This window comes from Mus musculus, chromosome 1, assembly GCF_000001635.26.
Source record: "Mus musculus strain C57BL/6J chromosome 1, GRCm38.p6 C57BL/6J".
Lineage (NCBI taxonomy): Eukaryota > Metazoa > Chordata > Mammalia > Rodentia > Muridae > Mus > Mus musculus.
This window is the reverse complement of record NC_000067.6, coordinates 184,999,188-185,025,266: the sequence shown is the minus strand read 5'-3', so window position 1 is coordinate 185,025,266 and position 26,079 is coordinate 184,999,188. Positions and strand designations below refer to the sequence as shown.

At 45.4% G+C, this 26,079-nt stretch overlaps 1 protein-coding gene and 1 long non-coding RNA gene across 6 annotated transcripts in view; one reads left to right on the top strand and one right to left on the bottom strand.

The window, feature by feature from the left end:
* Gm39728 lies at window positions 1-25,701 on the bottom strand. Of its 2 annotated transcripts, XR_865821.3 has the most exons (5): window positions 25,514-25,701; window positions 22,515-22,592; window positions 6,379-6,597; window positions 2,906-2,986; window positions 1-361 (listed from the first exon to the last, which is right to left on the bottom strand). It is a non-coding gene; the product is annotated as a predicted gene, 39728 (long non-coding RNA). The 2 variants fall into 2 exon arrangements; XR_865820.1 differs by lacking the exon at window positions 25,514-25,701 and having other exon boundaries at window positions 22,515-23,403.
* The window catches only part of Mark1 (MAP/microtubule affinity regulating kinase 1), a 103,531-nt gene continuing 102,764 nt past the window's right edge, over window positions 25,313-26,079 (top strand). For 2 of the 4 annotated variants that reach the window (XM_006497141.4, XM_006497140.4), the window contains exon 1: window positions 25,366-25,845. In XM_006497141.4, coding sequence (XP_006497204.1) covers window positions 25,795-25,845 — 51 coding nt within the window. In that variant the 5' untranslated portion in view covers window positions 25,366-25,794. Of the gene's footprint in view, window positions 25,846-26,079 lie in introns of all 4 variants that reach the window. The other 2 variants (NM_001378876.1, NM_145515.2) reach the window with 2 other exon arrangements.

Sequence of the window (26,079 nt, the reverse complement as noted above, 5' to 3'; positions counted from 1 at the left end):
TCTACTTAAACAGCTTCACCAAACACACATGGCAGCAGTTAATTCTTATGGAGAATACACACGTTCCAGTCACCATGTTACTTAACTATTACTTCTCATCTTTGCAGAGTTCAGTACTCCAGGCATCCCAGCAGCTCTAACAGATGGTGACCCACCAATGCCTCTGGGGAGGTTTGTCCTGGTCCCGACTCTTCTTAAGCAAATCTGATCACACCTTCTTGTCTTAGTTTCCTTTCCTGTTGTGATAAAACACTGACAAAGCAGCTTAAGGGAGAAATGGTTTGCTTCAGCTCAGAGTTCAGGGTAGGCTCCTTCACACTGGGAAAGCCAAGACCAGCAGCTGGTCCTTAGACACGCCCATCTGAAACAGAGAGGGGTGAGTTCAGGCTACTGCTCTGCTCCCCTCTCACTTACTCAGTGCCGGCTAGGGAATGGTGCTACCCACAGTGGGCAGGTCTTTCCATGTCAGTTAACACAATCCAGAGAACACTCTGACAGGCATGTCCAGAGGCTCATCTCTTATGTCTAAATTTTTGTCAATCTGACATTTAACACTGATTGCTGTACTTCCTACAATATGTGCTTCTCCTAACCTAAGATATATATCATCATCCTCCAAAGTTTTTAACACAGAGAAGCAAATCTATATAGTGAGGAGGCCCAGGAAACTATCTATAAGATCCTCCCAGTTAAATGGAAATACTATTGTGAGAACTCGAGAAAAAAAAAACCTGTGAGAAATGGGGAATCTAAGTACAGATCAGTCCTTGTGCAGAAACCATCTCTGCAGATCATCTGCTCTTCACACGGTGAGAATAGAGTACACTAACAGCCTCCTCACATCATGCCCCTGTACCACAAAAACCCACATTGACCTGCTGATGGAATTAGGATCATTTAGTCACTCCTGAGATAAGATAATGCCAGCATGGGGCTCTCTGATTTTGGGGAGACGTGCTTTTGACAAGTGAGGGTCCTCCTTCCCTTCTGTATACACCCAATGTGGTGGTGGTTAATGAAAGTATGCCGCAGAGTACTGAAGAGCACTGCGGCTTAGATGGAGTGCTTTCCAGATGTCCATCTCCTAAATGACTGGTCCCTGGTATAGCGTTCATGGGAGGAGGTGGAGCCTTTAAAAGGAGGGGCATGGTGGGAGGAGGTCTAACTCGTCAGGAAATGCCTTTGAAGGGGATTGTGGGCTCTGGGCCTTTTCTTCTCGTCATTTTTTGCTATACAGATATCAATATAAGCTGTTCTGGTTTGTCATGCATTTGTACCATGGTGTGTAGCATCACAACAGGCCCAAAGCAATGGGGCCAACCAGTTATCCATCAGCCAATCATATAGCAGCACCTGCCTAAATGAAGCTTCTCTCCTTATAAGCCAATCTCTCGAGTATTTTGTTACAGTGGCAGGAGACAGTCTAGCTCAATGGGATGGGTATAGAGGGTGGGCAATTGCATTCGTTTTCCTCATCAGCCCAGGCCTAATGTGCACATGGTCTACATCCCACTCATTTACATTTCTGCCTGTGGTAGTTCATTTCCGGTGTCAAACTGACAGGATTTAGAACCACCGTGGAAATGTACCTCTGGGTATGTGTGTGAGGATAGACGTAGAAATATTTAACTGAAGAGAGAAGACCCATTCTAAATGTTTGTTAGCATTTCCTGTGTCCTAAAGTCCTGGACAGAACAGAAAGCGGCTGCTGCCGTGCTTTCTCTGCCTTGGTGGGCTGGGTCTTCCTCCCTTCAGAAGCTCGTGCGAAGCATCTGCTCATTCACAGAAATGCATTGTTTATCAGCCTAATGCTATTTTACCACTGATGTTAAAGCTTTCTTCTTACGTTATAATGAGTACTAAAAAATAGAAATCTACAATACGTAGGTGTGTGGACAGAATGATGTGCAGTCTAAAAATACAACACGAAAGCTACCGACAGATCTGGCTTTCTCCGGCCTCTCCTGATCGCTCTGGGGAAGCAGAGTAATTTACTAAGGCGGGAAGAACATCAAAGTAAGAGCATCATCTTGGCCCAGCGTTTGTGCTCATTGCATATAATGTTCCTTCATCTCGCACGGCAAAGCTGGGTGCACAGAGAGCATTCACCCTAATGCTGGTCCATTAAGGCAGAGTACCAGGTCGACGGCAGCACAGCCCCAGCAGAGCCTTCACCAAGGCAACTGGTAGATTTAGAGTTGTGCTCTTGTCTAGCTGACCTGCCCCAAGTTCTTCACTTTGAACTCTTTCTAGGACCGCATATGGTACCATGGCGTAATAGGCTTTTCTACAAGACCCCTCATCTTGTCCAGTTTCTTCTAAAGGCATATGGATTCTACTAAATACTAGAAATATAGGGTCTGGGTAGATGGCTGTGTTAATAGAGTGCTTGCTGTGCAAATGTGAAGACTTGATCCCAGCACTGAGAAGGTGGAGCCAGGCTAATCCTTCTGGCTCCTCAGTGGGAGGTCTCAGTGACAGGCCTTGTCTCAGAACACAAGGTGAGAGGCATCTGAGGAATGGTACCCCAGGCTGTCTTCTGTCCTCTACTGCATTCACATATGCACACGTGCACACATGTGGACACACACCCAAAAAGAATGTTCGCAATCTAAAGCCTTTGTTTTGAGAGTGCATCTCTTTCTCTGTCTCCTTGGAGTTTAGAGGTGAGGGTGACGGGTGGGCTTTGTCCCCACTCTTCACCTGAAGCACCCTCACTGCTGTAGGAAGCTTGCCACGGACACAGGAGAGTGATGAACATGGAGGCTCATATGCAAAGATGCCAATGGCTACTGGTGACAAATGATACTGAACTGCTCAAGTTTTTGACTACCCTGGAAGATGATACATATTGGCAGATCACTTCCATATTTCTAGGTGACAAATAGCTAGTTAAAATACTTACCCTGCATTTGCAATGGAGCCTAGATTGAGTATCTTTCTATGTGGGCTGGTTTTCTGTCAGCTCCGTACAAGCTAGAGTCATCTGTGAAGAGAGAACATCGGCTGAAGGATTGCCTCCGTCATATTGCCTGTAGGGATGTCTGCGAGGCATAGTTTTTATTAGTGATTGATACCAGAGGTCCCTGTCCACTGTGGACAATGCCACCCATGGGCAGATGATCTTTGGTGGTATAAGAAAGCAAGCTGAGCAAGCCAGTGAACAGTGTTCCTCCAGGGTCTCTGATCTACTTCCTGCCTCCAGGCCCCTCCCTTCTGTTCCTGTTCTGACTTCTCTTGATGATGGACTGTCGACTATAAGCCAAATAAGCCCTTTGCCCCCTAGATTGCTTTTGGTCATGGTATTTATCACAACAATAGGACACAAAGTAGAGTATCTTCTGCATAAGGCCACACATTTGCCCTTTTCTTTTTAGTACTGGGAATTGAACCCAAGAAACTTTGGTTCCTGCCAAATGCTCTGCCGCTGAGTCTCGGATTACTCCAGCCCCTCAAGAGAAATTTAAACAATTTTTAGAACGTTATGCCTGGTTCCTGGTTCATTGATGAGGAGAAGGAGGATGTGGATGCTATAGGCCAGCAAAGCTGTGCATGAGACGCTGGGGTCCCAGGTCATTCTGGCAGTGTGGTCCTTCTCACAAAACTGCCTCTGCTATTGGTTTGTATCTGCCAGGCAGGGTACTTTTATCTGGTTGCACTTTGATGTAAAATGTGGTTCTATATGATCATAAAATTGGTTTAAATGCAATTATTGCAAGACTAGTTAATGGACATTTATTATTCAACAGTATGTTTTAATGTCATCTGCAGCCAGAAAGGACAGGCAAACTTCTCTCTCCTCTCTCCCCGGTGCTGAGAAACAGGATCATTACAGAAAACATTCACCCATGCCATTGGCCAATCTGTTCATTTGGAAGGTTTACTTCCTGGTGAGTATGGGTCTGTGTGTACCTGAGCAGGTAGCAGAGATTCTTTTTAAAAGAGAAGTCCTCCTCTCTCATTGCTGTGCTTGCTTCTAAGAGGCCATCAGCTGCTATTCAGAGGTGGCACTCCTAGGCTTTCTCCCCACGTGAATTCATCCCAAAGCTACATCAAGGTCAATATTTGCTTCAAGAGGAGACTCTACTATAGAAAGCCAGAGAGCTTTCCCTGCTTGCCAATGACCTCTGAGGCGTCGGCACCAATTACCATTTCGATTCCAGTCTGTGGAAAGCCACTGCTGGGAAAATCTATAATGATGGTTTCAGCATCTTCTCCCTATGATCCTTCATCCCAGGCTAGCAGCTGGATGCACGGCAAATCTGCTTCAGTTCAGTCCTCCAAATGGTCTGGAAGTCTCAGGAGTGTTGCTAATGAATTCAAGTGGCTGCCCAGCACAGGGGAAAATCTCCCCCCCCTCTCTCTTTCTCTCTCTCGTGTTAGTTGAACAGGAGGCAGAGTTTAGAGCAGGTTTACAGGGAGGCAATAAAATAAAATATAAATAAAATTAGATTTTAGATTTCTGGAGCTGGGCCAGCTCTTGGAATTTGTCAGTCGTTGTCTTAACATGGTAACACTATGCTGAAACCTTCCTCTCTCCTGCTAGGTAAGGATGAGCCTCATTCAAAATACAGACCCTTAGCGTGGGCAAGGACATCCAAACGTATCTCCATCACAGCTACCAGGAAGAAACGATGCAAGGGCCTGTCTGTACCGCACAGTGCCTGGCACTGGGTAAAAGGCAAGCTTCTGTCTCTCTACAGCTCCCAGCTGGGCAGAAAGCAGACCAGCTCTATCAGCCGCTCCTCTGCCTATGGCAGGTAAATGCAAGAAGGAAATGTGTGCCTAGCAGTAAAGGGGGAGATTTAACGAGACCTGGAAGCTGGTCTCCGGAGGCCTTTTAGAGATATGGCTTGAGAGAATTTTGAAGGTAGAGCTAGGGAGATGTCAAAGCTGAGTCCTGCAGCCAACAAAGTTACATGTGTGACCTTGGACTACAATCTCTGTCTGTAAGACTACAATACACATCAAGAAAACCTCATGTGAAGGTGTAGTGAAAAGCAAGGCCATGCTCCCGCCTCAACCCTGTCTATCCTTGGAGTCCTCCAGCAGGCTGGTAGACTCGGAGAGGTCCTGCTCACTGCAGTGTCTGTCAGCAGCAGCTGCTCCTGGGGACCCAATGACACTTTTTGTGTATCTGCAGTGACAAGTGAGAACAATTGTTCTCCAAGGCCTTCCACTCTTAAGAACTATAATGCTTTGCTACCCGAGGGCTCTGCTGGTGCTGGTGCTGGTGCTGATGCTGCTGATGTGGAGTTCTTGGTACACACCACACTTCTTTACAAGCCACAAACGTGTTATAAGCTGCAAGATGAAGGGCTTGCCTCAGACTCAGAGGCTCTATGCCATCATTATTTATTTATTAATTCATTACTGACAAACCTTAAGTGTCTTTAGTGCTATGAGCCAGACTCTAAGCTACTACACAAAGATGGCATGGTTGTTGATAATTCCTAAGACATGTGCAGTCCCACTAGAAAGGCAGAGAAAGCCAAGGATCATGTCACAGTGCAATAACATCTATGACAATGACATGCATTTAATGGATTCTGACCACACCCTGCTGCAACAGCGTGTCAGAGAGATACACTACAGGAGGACAATTTTCTTTCTTCCCTTCCCTTCCCTTCCCTTCCCTTCCCTTCCCTTCCCTTCCCTTCCCTTCCCTTCCCTTCCCTTCCCTTCCCTTCCCTTCCCTCCCTCCCTCCTTCCTTCCTTCCTTCCTTCCTTTTTTCCTTCCATGATTAAACATAGGACTTTGTCCATGGTATACAAGTACTCTTCCACTGAAATATATTCACCTGTCCTTTTTCTGTCTTTAATTTTGAAACCAGGTCTGACTAAGTTGTCCAGGCTAGCCTCAAACTTTTTCTCTCGCTGACACAGGACTTAAACATTCAGATCCTCCTACTTGAGCCTCCTTGGCAAATGCAATTATAAGTTTGTGCCATCAGACCTGATAAATGGACATTTCTGAGCAGAAATTTCAAACAAAGTGAAAGGAAATATATGAATATGTATGAACATATATGAATATGCAGTTATAACAGACATCAGAACACGCGAATATGCTAGTGCTCTTTCTTCAAATGTCCTAAATACAATCCAGCCTGCTTAGCACCTAAATGCAAACCTCAGGTTATAACTATAGCAGTCTTGGGTTTACAGTTAAATATTAATGAAACTTGGTCACCTTGGTCAGTAAGATTTTACTATATCATGTTGTAGGAGCATGGGTTGTCATTTATCAAAGGCCTCCCCAGCACACAGATTTCCCAGATAGCTCCTTGAGAGAGAACATTCTAGCTATTCTCAAATAGTTTACTGAGCATAAAGTGAAAGTGCAGCCATCTGTGGTGGTGTGTACCCACAATGCACCTCTGATGCTGAGAAGTAGAATCTCACGTTGGAGACAAGCACAGCCCACTGACCAAGATCTTGTCTCAAAGCAACACAAGTGAGAAGGGGGTGTTAGCCAGTTTCCTGCTTCTGCAACAAATGTCCAAGCTACACTGACTTGCAAAGAGGAAAGGTCTCTTCTGGTCCATGGCGGTGGAAGCTTCAGCCTGTGATTGGCCATCTCCTTTGCTTCCGGCCCTGTGGAGATGGAACATGTCAGAGTGGCATTCATCGCTACAACATTTACCTCATGACTAGCAAAGCAGAGCAAAATCTCACAGTCCCTGGCCTTAACAACGGAACACTAGTCATATGACTGCATCCGCCGAAGGCTCCTCCAACCACCTCCATCACCAGGGGCCAGATGTTCACGGAACATTGCAGATGCAGCTATCGTGGTGGTTCTCAACCCTTATGTCATGACCCACCTTGGCAAACTGTTATCTCTAAAAATATTTACATTATGATTCACAACAATAGCAAATTACGGTTATGAAGTAGCAATGAAGATAATTTTATAGCATGAGGAACTGTATTAAAAGTTTGCAGCATCAGAAAGGCTGAGAAGCACTGAGCCTGCAGCAGGAGTCTGGTGAGGCTTGAACTCCCTCCTTATGTTTAGGGGAAGATAAGCTTTGAGTATAAAAACATTGGTTTTGGAGTCAGACTGTCTGACATCCAATCCTGACACCATAACATTCTAGGTATTGACCTAGAAATTACATAATGCCGATTATCCTCAATCTTGTTTCAAAAATAGAGACTGGTGTGCTGGGACGTGGCTTACGGTCGAGGGCTCAGTTGCCAGAGCATGCACAGAGCCCCACATTCAATAATCCCAGCACTGTGTAACCTGGGTTGGTATCCTGGAACTATCATGTCAGCATTGGAAAGGCAGGGCCAGAAAGATCAGGAGCTCAGCGTTGTCACCCACTGCATAGCAAGCTTGATGGCAGCCTGGGCTCTATAGTGGATTTCAGGCCAGCTAGAGGGACGTAGTGAGATGCTCTCTCCAAAGAGCAAAGACAAACAAACGGGACCACAAAGTATACCATAATAGTATCTTTATCCTGTGGGATAATCTTAAAAATGCATTTAGCACAGGCCCTGGCATGAAGTCAATGCTTATAAATTATTTTGATCTATCAGCTCCCTATTTATCTATCATCTATATTCAATCATATTTCTCTGTCCATGTTGAGCTATCATTTATCATATCATCTATCTATTTATAATCTATCTATCTATAATCTATCTATCTATCTATCTATCTATCTATCTATCTATCTATCTATCTATATCTACCATCTGTCTGTATTTCTGCTTATCTATCTATTATCTGTATGTCTTCTGTCTTTCTGTCTATCTATCTATCTATCTATCTATCTATCTATCTATCTATCTATCTGTCATCTGTCTACCTATCTATTATCTGCCTATCTACCCTACTTGTAAATCCCTCCCTGTATCCTATCCTTACCAGGGAGTTGGACCACCTACAGTTTTACCCTTGAATTGCACTTGTTTTCACTGAAGTCCACATGAAGCCTCAAGGGAAGGATAGAAACAAATTCCCTCAGGAGAAAGACCTGGATCCTTTCTTTCTTTTTTTTTTTTTTTTTTTTTTTTTTTTTTTTTGATGGTCCTACTGTGGACAATAAGACCCTCTTGGAAGAAAAGCATTGTGGATGGATAGAACTGAATCTCAGATGTAGAATCATGTAGAGATAGATGCGTGATTCTCCCTGCCATCTCCCCAACCGTGTTCTAGTGCATATTCTTCCTGACGTTACCCAGGAGACACATGCTATCGACATTTCTACTTACGAGGTGTCAGAGAGAATAGTGAAGAGGCTAGCAGGGACTGGGCATGACAATCTTGTCATGCTCTGGCATTCACATGGAAGTAGGTTGCCATGATCTGTATCATGCCTGACTTTTCTTGTCTCTCAAAGTAGACTTGAAAATGGATTTACTTTTATTTCAACCAAATTACAAGCTTAGTGAGATGACCAGAAATAAAGCCATGGCCACATGAGTTCATGCTGTGCTGCCTTACAATGATCTCTGTTCTTTGGAAGAAGGAAAACAATGAAGTCAGCTAGAATAGGAATTGAGATGGAAAGTCAGGAAATATAACTTTGGGGCTGGAGAGATGGAAAGCCATTACTGAAGACCCTCAAAGTTTTGGTCTTCCACACCCATGCGTACGCACAAGAAGATATATATGCATACACACAGAAACATACGAACACACACATACATATAAACTAGTATTTTAAATATTAATTTATTACCTTGTAGAAACACTAAAGTTCTATATACCCAAACCCTATTCCAGGCTCTTTTTTTCTCTCTTCTTTCTTTCTCCTCTTGTGGTGGTTTGAATATGCTTGGCCCATGGGAAGTGGCACTCTTAGGAGGTGTGGCCCTGGAAGAAGTGTATCACTGTGGGGGTAGGTTTTGAGGCCCTATGCTTAAGCTTCCCTCAGGGCCGAAGAGACCCGACCCCCCCCCCCTCCAATGGCTACCTGGAGAAGACAGTCATCTCCTGGTTGGTTGCCTTGGGATCAAGATGCAAAATTCTTGGCTCCTCCAGTACCATATCTACCTGCACACTGCCATGCTTTTTGCCATGATGATAATAGACTGAACCTGGGCAGTGGTGGTGCACACCTTTAATTCCAGCACTTGGGAGGCAGAGACAGGCAGATTTCTGAGTCCGAGGCCAGCCTGGTCTACAGAGTGAATTCCAGGACAGCCAGGGCTACACAGAGAAACCCTGTCTTGAAAAAAAATGGACTGAACCTCTGAAACTATAAGCCAGACCCAATTAAATGTTTTCCTTTGTAAGAGTTGCCTTGGTCATGGTGTCTCTTCACGGTAAAGGAAACCCAACTAAGACACCTTCTTCATTCTTTTCTCTCTACTCCTTTTCCTTTCCCTTCCTATGCCAGAAATGAGCCTCAGGGCCTCATACATTCTAGCCAAACACTCTAGCACTGAGCTATATCCCCAGGAATACTAGAATTAAAAATTGTCATATTTATTGCACTCTCAAGTGTCAGGGGCATTGCTATTGCAGTCACCAGATAACCGCAGCTGCACTGAGCAACCCAAGCATGCAGCAAGCAAGAGTGGGGAAGCTGAAATGATGCTACCTCACCGAGCGCAGTCCATGCTGCCAGGTGAGCCTTTGTCCTGTGTGCTCAAAGCCTTCCCGAATCACACAGACATGTGCAGATCCGAGTAGGCACGGCCTAGGAACCTGTATTTTAACTCTGTCAGGTCGTTGTAGCACACACTCAAGTCTCTGAGCTAAAGCTCAGCATTCATAGATTGAAGCCCATTTGGACCGAGCCCACATAAGAAATCCATCTTATACAGAGACCCAGCACACACATAGGCCACCAGAAATGGTGCCTACATTTACTATAAGGAAACATTAGCGATTGCTTTGTTCTGTTCTAATTCATTTTTAATGCCTGTGATTTATGGAGTGGACCACAAATGTGACTTGAAAGACTGTGTGTATGAAGAGAAACCATTAAACAAGGCTTGACTCTCATACAGTGGGAAGCCAAGATTGAGGATACAGAAAGAGGGCAGCATCTCCATTTTAACTTAAAGGTATTAAACTCTCTAAAAAGCGATTCTCTTCAAACTATGGCTAAAACTGGGCCTCTGTTTTACAGGGGAAAAAAACCCCACATACATACACAGTTTCTTCTCCATTTTTGAAGACTTTTCTGGATCTTTCTCTTTAGAAGAATCCTCTTTTTTGGACTCTGGATAATAGTCATTCTGATCCATGTAGGAACAAGAGTCAGGAGTGGGCCACCTCCTTGCCTCACTGGGTCAGGGCAGGCGTATACACACAGCTGAAGGTTAATATGCTGCTTCTCCCAGCCTTAGAGTTCCTGAGAGAATGTTGAAGCAGGAGACCCACTGGCTGTTTTCTGCTTTCTCCGATATCACAGGCATGAGGTCACTGGAGAAACATCGTCCCAGATAATAAGGAAGGAAGGCTGCTTGGAGATAGTTCTCGAGGAGGCGGCTGTCATTCATCCATGGGGGTAGCAGAGGTCACTGAAAGCAAGGGCTGGAAGGAGGAGGTTATGAGTTGAATGGGAAACGTCTCCCACGGGCTCGTGTGTTGAGTACATTTTCCCCCAGCTGGTGGCCATATTTTAGGAGGCTGTAGATGCTTAGGAGGTGGGACCAAGCTGGTAGAAATGGGTTACTAGAAGTGGGCCTTTGGAGCTTGTGACCCAGGGTTGCTCTGGCTGTTCTCTCTTCCTAGTAAACAGCTCCATACCCTACAGGCTCATACCACCATCAGTGTCCCCACGCCATTCCTGTCATGATGGACTAAGGACCTTTGCAACCGTGAGCCAAATAAATCTCTCCTCCTTTAATTCGCTCTGTCAGTTATTCCTTTACAGGGATGAAATCTCCAATACCAAACCCAGTCTATAATAAAGCATTGTGTATCATCTGTGTGGTGGTCTTAATGCAATAATCCCCATAGACTCAGATGTTTGAAAATATGATCTCCAGTTAGTGGCACTGTTTGGGGGAGGGGCTTAGGAGGTGTGGCTTGAGGGAGGAAGTATATCACTGGGGGTAGACACTGAGATTTGAAAGTCACATGTAATTCCCAGTTGGTTCTCTCTGCTTGTGTCTGTGGTTCGTGATGTGAGCTCTCAGCTTTCTGCTCCAGTGGTCATAACCTCTCTGCTCTGCCATCATGGACTCTCACGCTCTGCAACTGTAAGCCCAAATAAGCTCTTTCTTCAATAAGTCTCCTTGGTTGTGGTGTTTTATTGTAACAATAGAAGAGTAACTAATGTAGTTGGATTTACTCAACACCTTACTTGAATGAGAGAAATAAACAAAGGATAATTGCACGAGTATTTCCCATCAATGTCTGGTTAATATCCATGTCCACGCGGCTTCTACTGCAGGTATGCCACTTTTGATCATTATGACGTTTTAGCAGTTGTAGCCATGGTAAGGGAGGGGCTGTCCCTACAAGGAGGAGATGCTTATTTTGAGCAATAATTAAGGAATGACTCAGATTCATCTCTGGTGTCAAGAAATAAAACTGAGAAAGGCTCCAAGATGTCTGAGGACAAGGAGCCATTTCTAGATCCCCAGATGGCCCTGTGCAGAGTCATACAATGGTATTTTGAGGGGAGGTCTAGGAAGAAAATGGCCCAGGAAGTGCTATCCAAGGTATGACCAGTCCACACATCCTTTCCTGAGGGAGGTACACAGATCATTGTGCTCACAGATAAGCACTAGAGGAACCAGGAATGTTAAACACACAGGTCTGGCTCTTCAAAGGGAGAGAGGTGTAATCTGTTTTCTTCCCAGAAGGTTGGGATCAGATGTGGTTAATTGCCTGGTGGCCTGTCACTGTCTGTGTGGCTGAGACCACACCAGCTCCTCCCCCAGACCTTTACCATGAGTTTGTGTTTTTCAGTCTATAGAACCCATCTTTATGGAAGGTATCACATGTACTTTACAAAGCTTTCAATGTAGTCATGTCTTAAGTTTCGTTGTGCACATGAGGTTGAGCTAATTATCACCAGAAATAATATTCACCAAACTGTGCTGTGCTTAAATATTCCTAAAATAAACTACTCAGTCAGATTCTCTTTGCACCAGTGCTGGCTACTGAAGTGGAGATTTCTGGTTTCTTTGGGGGGAACTCAGTTAAGTCATATGATGTCTTGCTGAAGTAGACACAGGTGAGAGGATGTTTGGCTGAGGTAGACACATGAAAGGACGTGTGGTGTTTAGAAAGAACAGAAATACAACCCCACAGACAGTGTGACAAGGCTCATTGGTTTGCCTTACTCTGCTTCTGCTCATCTTCGCTGAGGATGCTCTTGTGTTGGCTTGCAAGGCTTTGCTGATCTTCATTTGTTGTGACTTCTGCAGAGAGAGAAACTCACTAAAGAACTTACCATGATATTCTTGCTGCTTCCTCGGGATCCTGCTGAGTTGGTGGAGCCTCCCGGTTTCTTCTGATTCCAGCCACTGAAACTGATTTGTGTTTGGTGTTTACCAATATCCTGGACTGCTGCTATGATTCATATTCCATGTTTAGACTGGACTGCTGGCGTCCTGACAACAAAGACTGGGATCTCACCCCAAAGCACTACTTCTTCTTTGGGGGAATTACTTCTTCTTTTTCCTAGGCTAGTTCTCCCCAAAGAACTACTTCTAAACAGATCCACAACCCCCATTCCTAGTAACCTTTCTTTTCCCCTACTCTGGAAGGTGGGCTAGAAGGGAGGCTGAAGTGTTAAAAAAAACAAAAAACTCCAATTAAAGTATATTTTGAAAAACCTAAGTCCACAGACTACTGAGTCATGTTAAAACACACCACCTTCTTATCCCCCGCAGATCATCACCATGCTGGTCAGTGATGGGCTGGGAAGAGTCTAACACTGTCTAGAAACCTATGCATTGAAAGTGTAAATTTTTTTTGTCTGCCATATTAATTTTTTCCTTGCTGTGATGAAGATGGTACCTGGTCTCTGAATATGTTTGACAAACACACTACCACCCAGATAGAGTACTTTCCCTGTCTCTTTGTCTGTTGAATATAATACATTTTGTTTTGTTTTTGTTTATTTATATTAATTTTTCTGTGAATTCACTGTTATTTTTGTATTACTAAAAATACTTGCCTTTGGCTGACTTGGAATGTGGAGGGAAACAGCCAGGCTTTCACTCTACTCTGGACAGCACTGTTCTGGAGCAATGGCTGTCTCCACATCATGGACGAACAAATCAAGGCACAGAGAATACATGGACCCGAGACACACGAGTCAGTGGAGCGTTCTCATCGTCTGATGTGGTTTAACATCTAGACCCTGCTTCCTCCCTAGAGGAGATGCCAGGGGTCTGAGACCATGAGAGTTTACTGTTTAAAGTCTTAGTCTCACAAGCAAATGGTCTATAAAAATAGCAGGCAGCAAAGCAAACATTTCCTTGGACATGCATTAGCAGATCTTACAAAAGCAAGTTTCGACATGTCAAACTGCAAAGCATTCTTTCCTTACAAATAGTTGTGGTCTTCTGTTGGGAAGGAATGCCAGAAAAATGCACAAAATGCACCTCAATAATACAAATAATGATTGTATTCTGCACTTCAGGAGATAGACAGTTGGTGGCCATTGTAATTTTTCCTGAAGCCAATAGATACCGATGGACTATGTAAGCAGTCTATAGAATACTGTAGATCTCTGTGAGCAATTACTGTTAAAACTTAGAGCATCCTGAAGACAAGGGTTGAATGGCCCCATTGGAAGTCAATGATGAAGGGAGCGCAACAGGACAGTGATGACCTGAAGCATCATTTTAGCATCATTTTGGTGGACACTAGCGGTTCTACAGCCACCGATGATGCCCTCTACTCAAGACACGCACAGTTGAGTCTTTAAATGGATGAGTGACCCTTCAGGTCTGCTTGAAACTATTCCAGCTACTAGCAACTGCTTGCCATCTCCTGTGCACAGCGTGCTCTTGCTCACCTCTGTGTCTCCGCCCCCCTCCCCCACATTCTTTTAGGGAAAAAATTTGATTCACTCCACTTAAAAGACAAGTCCTTTTTTGTCTTAAACTTTAGTGTAAATCCCAGTTGCTCCAGAAAGACTTTTCTAATGAACCCCATGTAGCTCTGTGCAGTCTCCTCATGACTTAGTCTGTACACGTCCACTGTGCATTCCTATGTAGTTATTTTGCTTATCAATGTTTTCAGCTCTTCAATATTTGTGTGCATGTGTAGTGTGGGGTATGTATATTGTCCATCTGTGTATATGCAGTGTGTACTGTGTGTATGCTAGTATATATAGTATGTAATATATATGTGCATGCAGCATACCTGTGGGATGTAAATGCACATATGTGCAGATATATGTATACGATGTATGTGCACGTGTATATGATGTATGTGTGTATACAGACATGTGTCTTAGTCAAGTGATACAGCACAGCTTGTGTGTGTGTGTGTGTGTGTGTGTGTGTGTGTGTGTATGCGTGTGCATGCAATTGTGTGTATGTATGGAGGTCAGGTCATGGTGAAGTGGCAAAGCACAGCTTCTCAGAGTTGAGTCTCCCCATCCTTCGAGCTCAATGTGAAGGGAATTGAGTGGAGACAATTCCCCTTGGTGACATCAGTGTGTGGCAAACATGTACGTAAGGGTGACTTTGGGCAACTCCCGTTGGACAGCTGAGGACTCAACTGGATGGTAACCATGAGCAGCAAAGCTTTTATCTTTTAATACTTTTTTTTTTTAACTTTACATGTAGAGGTGTTTTGCCTGCATAGATGTCAGTGCACGACTTGCATGCCTGGTGCCAGGAGAAACCTAAAGAGGGTGTTTGATCTCTAGAACTGGGATGATAAGCAGGTGTGGGCCTTCATGTGAGTTCTGGGAATCCAAGCTGGATATTCTGGAAGAACAGCCAGTGATCCTAACTGTTGGGTCATCTCTGCAACCCCGGAACCTCTTAACTTCTGTGTGCGATTCTAGCACAACGCTTAGTAGGTGCTGGTTGTCTTCGTTGCCATGATGCAGCAGTGACTCGAGAGAAATGGTCCACAATTATCATTCTGAGTAGACAGGTGGTCATTAAAACCAATGCCAGCATTTAGGACTCACCCCGTCTCTCACTACCATCCTCCCTGTGCTTAGAGGCGGGTGCTGATGTGAGTGAAGTTTGCGTGGGCTGAGTCATCCCATACTCCTTTAGTCGTGGAACATGACATCATCATCATAGCAACAATAATAATTAATAATAATAGAGTGCAACAACGGTAATGAGCACTGCAGAGAGCGATTTATGGTACCTGGAACAGTATAGTCTACATTTTTTTTTGAGACGGGATTGCACTGTATAACCCTAGATGGCCTGGGACTCACTATGTAGGCCAGGGTAGCTTCAAACTCAGAGACCTGACTCTGCCTCCCAATTAAAGGCAGGTGCAACCAGGGCAAGCCTACTTTAGTCTTTTAATTTTTAGAATTGCATTTGTCTAATTAACTAATTAATTAGGGTGGTGGCAGTGTACGGAGTGTCTGTAGAAGTCAGAGGACAACTTGTGGGAGTCAATTGTCTCCTTCCACCATGTGGGTTCTCGGGCGTGGTGGGGAGCAGCCCTATCCACGGAGGCATCTCGCCTGCCCCGTGCTTAACTTTTCACTCAGCTTCAGAAATACTCTGAAATCAGGACAAAAAGGCACATCAAGTCAGGGGCAAAGCAAATCTCTTCCCGAGAATTACAGTCTCAGACCAGCTGAAGCAACCAACCTGTTAAACTAGATCTGAACACAAGGTGCTGTGTGACCAGAGGCCTCACGCCTGTGAAACCAGCTCAGTGCACAGTAAAGACCTGATCATTGCTCCTGTGGTAATTTCTTTCTTTCTTACCAGTGGCAACAGGAAGTAGAGAACTGGTTCCTAAATCTTCAGGGGCTCAGCCCACCCTGCCGGCCATTTTTTTCCCCCCGTGCACTGGCTTTCCCATTTTTTCAAACTACCACACACTTGAATTGCAAAGCAAGTCCAGGTGTGAGCTCAGACCCAGCCCAACGCCTTTGCTGTGACAGCTGGCCATTCTTTAGCGTGTGGTGACTGTATACACTTTAGTGCCATTTCTAGAATGACAATTGCTTAGGCAATTAGACCTCTTCCCATCATAAAGCCTAATGCCTTTAGCAGTGTGATGGAGCCACGGGCTGTATCCCAGATGTCAATCAGGAATGCTACCTCCACTTCCCCACATAAGTACCATCCTCTCTTACCCTCCTTTTGACATATACTCTCTAAGCTGTAAATTACATATTTCACTATTTTCTTTATAATTCTTGTTTGCTATTGGTTTTGATTCTTATCTGATTTCATCCACATAAAAATATCAAGCAAGCTACATCATGCAGTTTGGCTTAGATCCTGCCTCTAGGGCCAGACTTGGTTTGACTTCATTTATAGCAGAATAAGTTCAATCATTCTTGAGTCAGCCACCGTTATGTGGGTACCTGCATGTACACATGAGGCAAACGGAAAGAGGCCTCAGCAGTCTAGATTAATCTGTCATGCTCTCTGTGGAGTGTAGTGTAGTGTAGTGTTCTTGAGCTGGATGGCCATGAGCGCACCCAGGAGTGGCTATGGAACAGCGAGCTCATCATTTAAGGGGTCCTGCTTGAAAGGACATCACCTTTCAACATCTTATTTTAATTAATGGAGATGATGGTTCACTCTGTAGCCCAGGCTGACCTGGAATTCACAGGCATCCTCCTGCCTCACGTTGGTGTGAGGCACAGTGCTTGCACTGTGTTAAAGTCTTCTTTAAGGAAGTCACCCAGCTTGAGGAATACAAGAAAATATTACTTGTATCCTTCTGTTTCTGTTTGAACCCATATGGAATTACCTGATTTAAGCGTTCACGCTCCTCACCACAGATGTGTCTGACTGATGCTCTATTCCAAATAAACCATCAGAAGGTGACGTTTTTCTGCCACTTAGAAAATATAGCAGATTGTACAAGCCGAGAAGCACTTACAAACGGAAGGCTCCTAAGGGGACACCCTCACTGGACTAAATGAATATTTCCTTAGAGGGCCTGCTTAAAGACCCACGCCAGTTTTTGTTATGTCTGAAGATATTTATGAAAAGATTAATGACAGCATGTTAGAATCACACATTGTGTCTAGTTCCTCTTAGCATAGATCAGAGCACATAGTAGGTGTTCAATGGGAGGCAGTTGTCACCTGGTGTTACGCTTTTGAAAGGTTAAATAGAAAGAGTGGTTAAAACAGTGTGGAGGAGATGTTTTCCCCTTCCTGTGAACCTGGACTCTACTCTTGGCAGTCTTCTGAAATGCATGGTCTGATGTTCTAATGGAGAGAGAGAGAGAGAGAGAGAGAGAGAGAGAGAGAGAGAGAGAGAGAGAGCTTTATAGTTCAACGTTTCAGGCACATTTTAGAACTAGAAAGGAAGGGCAAATAGTGGAAGAAGTTAAGCTTAAGGGCTCTTGTAAGTAGTCACTGGATAGAAACATAGTATCTGAGAACATTACAACTTCAGATAACCGATCAAGTCTTCTACTCTTTTCTCTGGCCAAGGAACCAAGGATATCCCATATAACTGCTGGAGACTTCTCACCAGACAGATGTTCACTGTGCCTCTGTGATGATTATCATCACAAAAGCTTTACAGTAAAAAGTTGACTATCGTTTTATGATATAGTGCAACAGGTTGTATGTAATCAATCATAGGAGACTTAACTTCCACAGGGGAGACCTCTCCGAAACCACACCTGTATCTGAGGTGCTGCTGAAATGATCAAAAACAAAGTTTCCTCTTTAGCATATGGTTCTTGCTAAAGTACTAAAATCTTAATAGTTTATCTAGAAGAAACAGAAACATGGAGAGTAGCAGTCATTGGTGATAAAACAGTTCATAAGGAAGAAGCATGGGACATTACTGCTGTCAGTACAGTAAAGCTGAGGTAAGATTACAGAATGCAGGCCGAGTACAAGTCACCTGCTCGGCAAGCCATCTTTATTATGGTTTTAAAGTGCCCGGGCTACTGGTAGAACCAGTTAAAGCTGTTTATACAAAAGCTTATTGGAGAAAGGCCAGAATATTACGGGAGAGAGCAATTGCAAGTGCATTTAGATTGGGACAGAGATCCATAATACAATCCATATAATTTAGACCTGTCGCCTGGGACTAGTCTGTAGTTAAAAGAGGAGATGACCAAGGGATATCAGGCAATGGCCTTATGGGACCTCAGGATTTGAACTGTCTGGATGCAGGAAGAGCCAATCCAAATGTCATCTTGTAAGTGGGTGAGAACTTTTGTCTGTCCTCCATGGGCTCTTTCAGAGGTGCTTAGACGAACACCCAGCCTTAGCAGGCCTGAGATTTGTAAATGAATGAATGAAAAACAACGTGACACGTGGTGCCAATGTTCATACGTGGGAAAGTAAGGAAGCCACCGAAATGTGAGTGGGAAAACATTTAAAGTCGGAGGGAAAAACTGAATTAAGTTTATGGAAGGAAATTACAGAGTTAGTGTGTGTGTTTGTGAGTGTGTGTGAGTGTGTGTGTGTGTGTGTGTGTGTGTGTGTGTGTGTATGTGTGTGTATTTATTGGGATTTAAACTCAGGTGCTCATGTCATCGAAGGAAGTGCTCCTATCCACTTAGCCACCTCTGCAACCCCCAAAGCTAATATTTTATAGTAACAAAATTAGCATAAAACACAAGGGAATAGTTCACTTAGTATGTTGTCTGTCAAGTCAAGTAGTGAAGTAGCAAGGCTATTAAACAGGAGATTATGTTCCATTATGTTCCATTTGTAGTCACAGATGCCAAGGGGAAGATAACCAGCTCCTAACCAATGTCTTATGTTAGGGTGGCTGCCACGAAACATTCAAAGGATCGTCCCCCTTTCCTTGTGACACTACTACAAGGTCACGGTTTGGAAGCTGTCATGAGGCAGGTGCCTCTAGATCTGCGCATGTATGAATCTATACGCAATGGTTGTCCCTTTATTTGAAGGTCATGCTACCCATGTTGAATTTCCACCTGCGTTTTCCAGCACTGCTAATGCCACATCCATCGGCCACGGCCAGCTTTTCTCTGTCCCAGGTTCTCACTGCTGTGTGGTGCTGTGATGCTCAGACTGTTGACTGAATTTTAAGAAGAGGCCACACAACCTGGTTGTATTAAGTTTGCCTTCAGTCCTGAGTGCAAAATCCTGGGCCTTGTGAATCTAGACAAGCGCTAACCACTGAGCCATTCGGGTTTTGAAGACTGCTCTCTGGGGTTGATTTCCCAGCTCCATGGCTTCTAACATACCCTTATTGTATAGTTCCATTTTAACTTCTATAACCTATGTGGAAGGACTATTTCCTGACCAGCTGCTTGATGTCAGTATAGCTTGGTTTATGTAGGAACTTGCTTGAAGGAGTGTTCTGTTAAAAGGACTAGTGACTACCAATTTCTCAGTACAGATAAAAGGATTGCAGGAAGACCACAGACAGTAAAACGTCCAGCGTTGTGTTAAAGCTACCTGTCTATGGGAGACAGGACAGAGCCAGTTTCCTACCCAGTCAATAGCATTTATTGGGGACATTTGGGAACATATTCTGTACAGTGTGTGAAGTCTGATCTACTCCTATCCCCTGAGTATAATTTTTAATACTTGTTTTATAACATTCTCAATTCCTTTGTGATGCTTCTTCAAAATTCAAGAGACCCTGGAAATGGAAGAGGGAATCTCCAAACATGGAGCATTTAGAAACTGGGCATATGCCAATTTCTGAGCACCATAGTAGGCTTTGGGTGAGGGGAGGATTTCAAAGGTGGTATTGCTTAGCTCACAGCTGGGTAGGGATCAGTGGGAGACACAGCACAAGGGAACATCAGGAGGGAAGGACTGTCCAATTGGCAAAGCTAACCTAGGCACAGGCACGGTGATCGGTCAGCTGTGGGCATAGGGAGGAGCAGGTACCAGGGAAGGTTCCCAAGGAACTTGAAAGGTCAGCCAGAGACTGTCGGGTAGAACGATGGGGAGGACATTCCAGAAGGGGGAACAGATGCCAGGCATGGAGGGGTGAGCAGCACAGGGTGACCGGGGAATTCCAGACAGCCCAGCTTTGCTGATCAGAGAGTTTCTGGGGGGATGGAAGGCAAAGTCCGTCCGTCACTGAGCTATGGATGTGCCACTGGTTTTGAATATGGATGGTAGCAAACTTGTGAGCATAGTGGGTAGCGCCAATGACTGTGATGGCAAGAGCTGACTCTGGGGCTGGCTTTGGTGGCGGTGAGGTATATACACTGCTAGAGGCAGTCCCTTAGTTTTTCAATTTTCTTTTAATTGTATACCTATGGATGTTTTACCTGTTTGTATGTATGCCATGTGTGTGCCTGGTGGCCAAAGAGGCCAGAAGAGCATGTTGGATCCCTACAGAAGGCAGGGAGCCATCGTGTGGGTGCTATGAATGGAACCCAGGTACTCTAAAGAGTAGCAGTGCTCTTGACTGCTGAGTTTTTAAAATTAAATTAAATTTAATATCGCGGATATACCGGCATGTGTGTGCACATATGTGTGTGTGTGTAGGGCAGAGGTTAGCATGAAGTATCTTTTACAATTGCCTCTTCACCTTATTTTTTGAGATAGGGTCTGACGGGACCTGGAACTGATCAATGGATTAGGCTGGCTGGCTGGACTGGAGATCCTGCCGTAGTCACTTTGCCAGCACTGGACCAGAGAGAGCACTCCCAGCACTGGAGGTGGGGGAGCACTCAGCTCTTCCTTTCTTACATGGAAAAGATTTTGCTGTCTGAGCCCTCTTCCCAATCTCAGCCTTAGAAGTTTTAAATGTTAACTTGTGTGTGTGTATATAAATGTATGAAGGCCAGAGGTCATCCTCGGGTGTCACTGCTCTGGAGCCAACCACTTTGTTCCCCCACACCTTTTTAAAAAAGCAGATCTCTCACTAGGACCTGGGGCTGGCTGACTAGGCTCGGCTGCTGGCCAGCAAGCCCAGTGACTAGGATTATAAGTGTGCACCACCATACCCCACCCTCTGTGTTGGTGCTGGAACTTGAACTCTGGCCCTTGTGTTAATAAAGCAAGCACTTTACCAGCAGAACTACCTCTCAAGGCCAGCCATACAGCTTTTAAAGTGCAATATCTCTTTTCTTTTGAAACTCTCATCCATTCCACACTGAGGGATGAGCGTCAACACATGGGACAGCATGCCTCGCTAGCCATTGGGGTGCAATCAGGACCCAGCTTATTTATGAAAAGAAATAACGTTTCTTTCTCAGTGGGCATTGAGCCTGCTTTCTTAGCTGGGTTCCCTCTTTGTCACCATATAGAACTATCTGTCCTGTCGTCATCTTGAGTGGTTAGATGGAAAGGCATAAGTCTCCCATAGAATGGGAAACAAAAATGTGTCCTCGATAAATAACGATTTTCCAGTCATGCATGTTGGATATTAGATCTATTTTAAATTTTAATTAACTTATTTATTATTGTGAATGTGGTTGGTGCGGGGGAGGGGGCACATGTATGTGGAGGTCAGAGGTAATGCCTCAGAGCCAGCTCTCTCCACCTTGACATGGGTTCTGGGGGTAGAATTTAGGTTGTCCACCTTGTACCACAATAGCCCTTATCCACCGAGACATTCTGCAGGTCTTGACATCAGGCATTGCTAGTACCTCCTATTTAGTACATTTGTAGTTTTATGAACTTACAATTAAAGCTGCTGTCTCTGTCACACCTGACCAATTCTTTGTTCACAGAAGACTATGATCTGTTCATGCTTCTTTGTATGTTTTCAGCATGTTTCTTGCTGAATTCTTCTAAAGGATGATGCTGTTTACGGCTGGAAATTATTAGGTGAAGAACAGTTTCTTTGAACAGTGCCTGTTGGGCACATGTTATTCAATACGTGTGTGCTGGGTGCCACTCTCCCACAGAATAAATAATTGATAGCTTCTAATCAAGGTCTTTGACTCTTCAGCATTTGAATCTCTTTATTCTCAGTTTGAACTCACAGAGAAGGGCTATGCACCAGACATGTAATGTAAGCCATTTATACAAGCATGCATTCTTCAGTGTCTACATCTGAAAATACAAAATAACGCTGAAAATAATTTTAATAATATATTCTAGTTAATTTAATATATAAAATGTTTACATTTTAATATGCAATGCATGTCAGTTGAAGAGGCACCTTACATCTTTTCTTTTCCTACTCTTTAAAACATATACATTTGCTACTTAGAGTTAAGCCTAAATCAGGCGCTATTTAGTGTGTGTATCTCTCTCTCTCACACACACACACACACACACACACACACACGGGGTGGGGCATGTGTATACTACATGTGTGTAGTGTATGCACCTTACTTCTTTGAGACAGTGTCTCTCAGTGAAGCTGAGCCAAGCCAACTAAACATCCTTTGCCTCCACCCCCACAGTAGGTGGGTACAGTCAGAGTGGCCATATCTGGCTTTTACACGACGCTGGGGATTCAAATTCAGGGCTTTGTGCTTATGTGGCAAGCACTCTTACCTGCTGAGCCACCTCTCCCGTCCTTAGGTGATACATCTTCATGAGACATACTTGATTTTTGTTTAGGTTTCAGAACATCTGGAGTTTAAAAAAAAAGTAGATTCCAACAGTCATGTTCTCTCTAAATAACTTTTAAAATGCCCAAACATGGAATCAAACTTGTTTCTGAATTTAAATTATGATGAAATCAATAAAAATTCAAATGACTTCTCAAGCGGGGAGGAGCCAAGAGTAGCTAGTGCTGCCAGTAGTGGCCAGTGTAGTTACAAAATTTCTTCCATGGGGCCATGGTTAACAGCACTCTTTAGCCGCCATCCATTTGGGTTTAGCACATTGTTGATCTCCATTTTTCTTGTTTTGGCAGAACCTCAATTTTCTTCTCAAACTTTTAAATCACTCTACCCCAGAAGCTTCTAAACTACACGTCACATTTTTTTAAATAGCCCCAAAGAGAATTGCTAGAAGCCTTAGAACATTCCCTCTGCCATTTTCACAAAGTCACAGTTATAAAAACCCATGTAGGAAAACGTTGCTTGTGGCATTTTCATTATTAAGGACTAGGGTTAAACAGTTTGACAACATCCCAACATCCCCTTATGCCGTTTTGCAGCAGAAGAGCACACAACTTTTTTTTTAATGGAGGTTTTGTTGTTTGTTTGTTTGTTTGTTTACCTATGAAAAGTGCATTTTTCACTATATACCAAACCTAGGACTGTGGGTGTTGCCATGAATTAAATGCTAGTTTTTAAAGGTAGAGTTATTTCTTGTCTATCTTACTCAATAGAATTATAATTCTGGGTTATTACAAATCATTCCCGAAGCCAGGCAGTGGTGGCACACACCTTTAATCCCAGCACTTGGGAGGCAGAGGCAGGCTGATTTCTGAGTTCGAGGCCAGCCTGGTCTACCCAGTGAGTTCCAGGACAGCCAGGGAAACCCTGTCTGGAAACAAACAAAAACAAAAAGAGAACAAGAAAAACAAAAATAACCATTCCCTTTGATGTAGCCCCTTTGCTAGGAAAGTTCCTTAGCAACAATATAACAATATAAAACTGGGTTCTTTAAATAATAACCACTCAATTCCAATTTCACTACTTGAGCAAAATGTAGCTAAGAGTTGTCTGTGTGGAAGCCACTGGGCTCAGATCCTAGGCTTCCCTTTGAGCTCTGTCTCTAATTAGCTCCATCTCTCACAGGGGTGAGCTCACGGTCTTGTGACTGGTACACCATTGAACACCCCCAGCCATTCCAGTTATCTTCTTCTGTGTCTCATTAGCCTGAGGTAGCTATGATCGTGAATAAGTCAAGTCAGAGGAATTTTGTGAAATGGAAATACCCATCAGGGTTACCAGAGGAATGAGGACAGGGGATAGCATGTGAATAGCCTTTGAAGAATGACATCTAAGCTACTGGTGGAAGCCTTGTTGCATGGGGGGAGCACCTTGCTTGCTTATTGCTAGGCTAATGCAGACATAGTTGGAACACAAGGGACTTCTGTGTTAGCAGGGGTGCTGAGTGCACAACCTCCAGCTGATGAGAAAAGTACAAACTCATGCTTCAGTATATCTCGGTGAACCCCGATTTCTGAAGGACTCTAAAAGTGTGCCATTCCCAGAGGCACACCATAATGCAGGCTGTGGCCTTGTCATTAGTTCCAAAGCCTAAGTGCTAGTTGAACAGTAGAGATGGCCACCAAAGTGGTCTTGGGATTTTCATTTGCTCTGTGGAATTGAGAAGTACTTACAACATAAGATGCTTGAGAAATAAATATGCAGCTCGTGTTCTAGAAGCGACTACATACGGTGTGTGTGTGTGTGTGTGTGTGTGTGTGTGTGTGTGTGTGTGTATTCCCTCAAGATATGGGTTTGCTATTTTTAGGTTCTTCTGGCCCATGTTTTAAGGGTCAAGTGTTAAGTTTTCAGAAACAACTTTTAATGAGTCAGGATAAAAACCATCTGGCACAGGAATTCTTCCTCAAATGGATGCATTTGGGAAAGAGGAGTTTCCCATCATCCCAAGATTCCCATTTGAGGTTGAAGAAAGAAAAGGAATAGGGAGATGGTAAAGTTTTATCCTAGAGGCCAAGTGTGCAAAATATCAGAGTAAGAATGACAACATTGCATGGGGACAAATATGCCCAGGACCTGGAGTGGCAGGTGGAGGGAAAGGCAAAGCAGCCTTTTGGAAGGAAGAGTTCCAGACAGACCACAGAGACAGCCTTCTTACTCTCTCTGAATAAGTAGCCTAAGTGACACTTCCTTGTATCCCAGGAAGTGACGATCAGCCACTGTAGACATCAAGTCTCACCCACTCCAGGGATGCTGTGGGGTGCGGGGAGCCCTCTTCCACATGCTTTCTGGGCCAGCTCCTTTCATGAGGCTTTTGTGCCTTTTGTCCACGCCTGCCCCTGAACAACACCTCAGGGCAGAAGGATGCTGAAGGAAGGCTCGAAGAAAACCAGGAATTAAACCAGAGGAGAATTTAAGGATGGGCCAAGTGGAGAGTAGGATGGATGGTACCCAATGCTCCCTCCAGTGAAACAAATAAAAAAATACATAAAAAAGGAGGAAGGAGGGGGATCGTTCTCTATTCGCACGAACCCCATGTGTCCCCAGTGCCGGTTTAAAAGCCACACAAGAATCAACATCAAATCGCAGGACGCCCGCCGGAGGTTCTGAGGGGACAGGCTGATCCGCGGGTGGGGCGAGTCACTAATGAAATCCGGCCCGGCGGGCGGAGGCGGCCCCGCATCCCTAATGAGGGAATGAATGGAGAGGCCCCTCGGCTGGCGCCCGCCCACCCGGCGGCGGCCGCCAAGAGCCTCGGGGCGCTGCGTGCCGTGCCGCGCCCGCCGCTCCGCGCGCACCGGCTCCGGCCGCCGAGGGCTCCGGCTGATCGCGGCGGGGACGGCGCGGAGCGGCGCGCGGGCTCGGGGCCGCGGGGCCCGGCGCGGATGCGGCAGCGGCGGCGGCGACGGCGGCGGCGGCGGCGGCGCTCACCTGAGGCGGCGTGCGGGAGGCGCTGTCAGGGCCGCGCTCGCCGGGCGCCGCGCTGAGGCAGCTCCGGGGCGCCCGCTCTCCACTCAGCCCGCCGCGGCCCTCCGCGCCCGACCGGCGTCCCCGCGGCTCGGTCCCCGCGTCCTCGCCCGCCTTCCCGCCCCGCGGCCTGCGGGAGCCGCGCGCTCCCCGGCGCGGCCTGCTCGCGCGCGCCCGCCCTCGCCGAAGCCCTCCGCGGCCCGCGACCCGCCGGACCCCCCGCTCGACCCCGCTGCCCGCGCAAGATGTCGGCGCGGACGCCATTGCCCACGGTGAACGAGCGGGACACGGAGAACGTGAGTCTCCCGAGCCTCCGGCGCGGCTACCTGGGCGAGCCCGGCCTGACCCCCTTCCCCGTCCTTCCCGTCCCTACGCGGGGAGCCCCGGGGCGGCCCTCTGCTCGGAGGGGGTCCTGCCTGAGGGGATGCGGAGGGTGATGGAGGGCAGAGGGTGGGCGTCCAGAGTGGCTTCGTGAGCACCCCAACATTCTGGTCGCGCCCCCAGCCCCCCACTCGAGTGAATGGATGCTT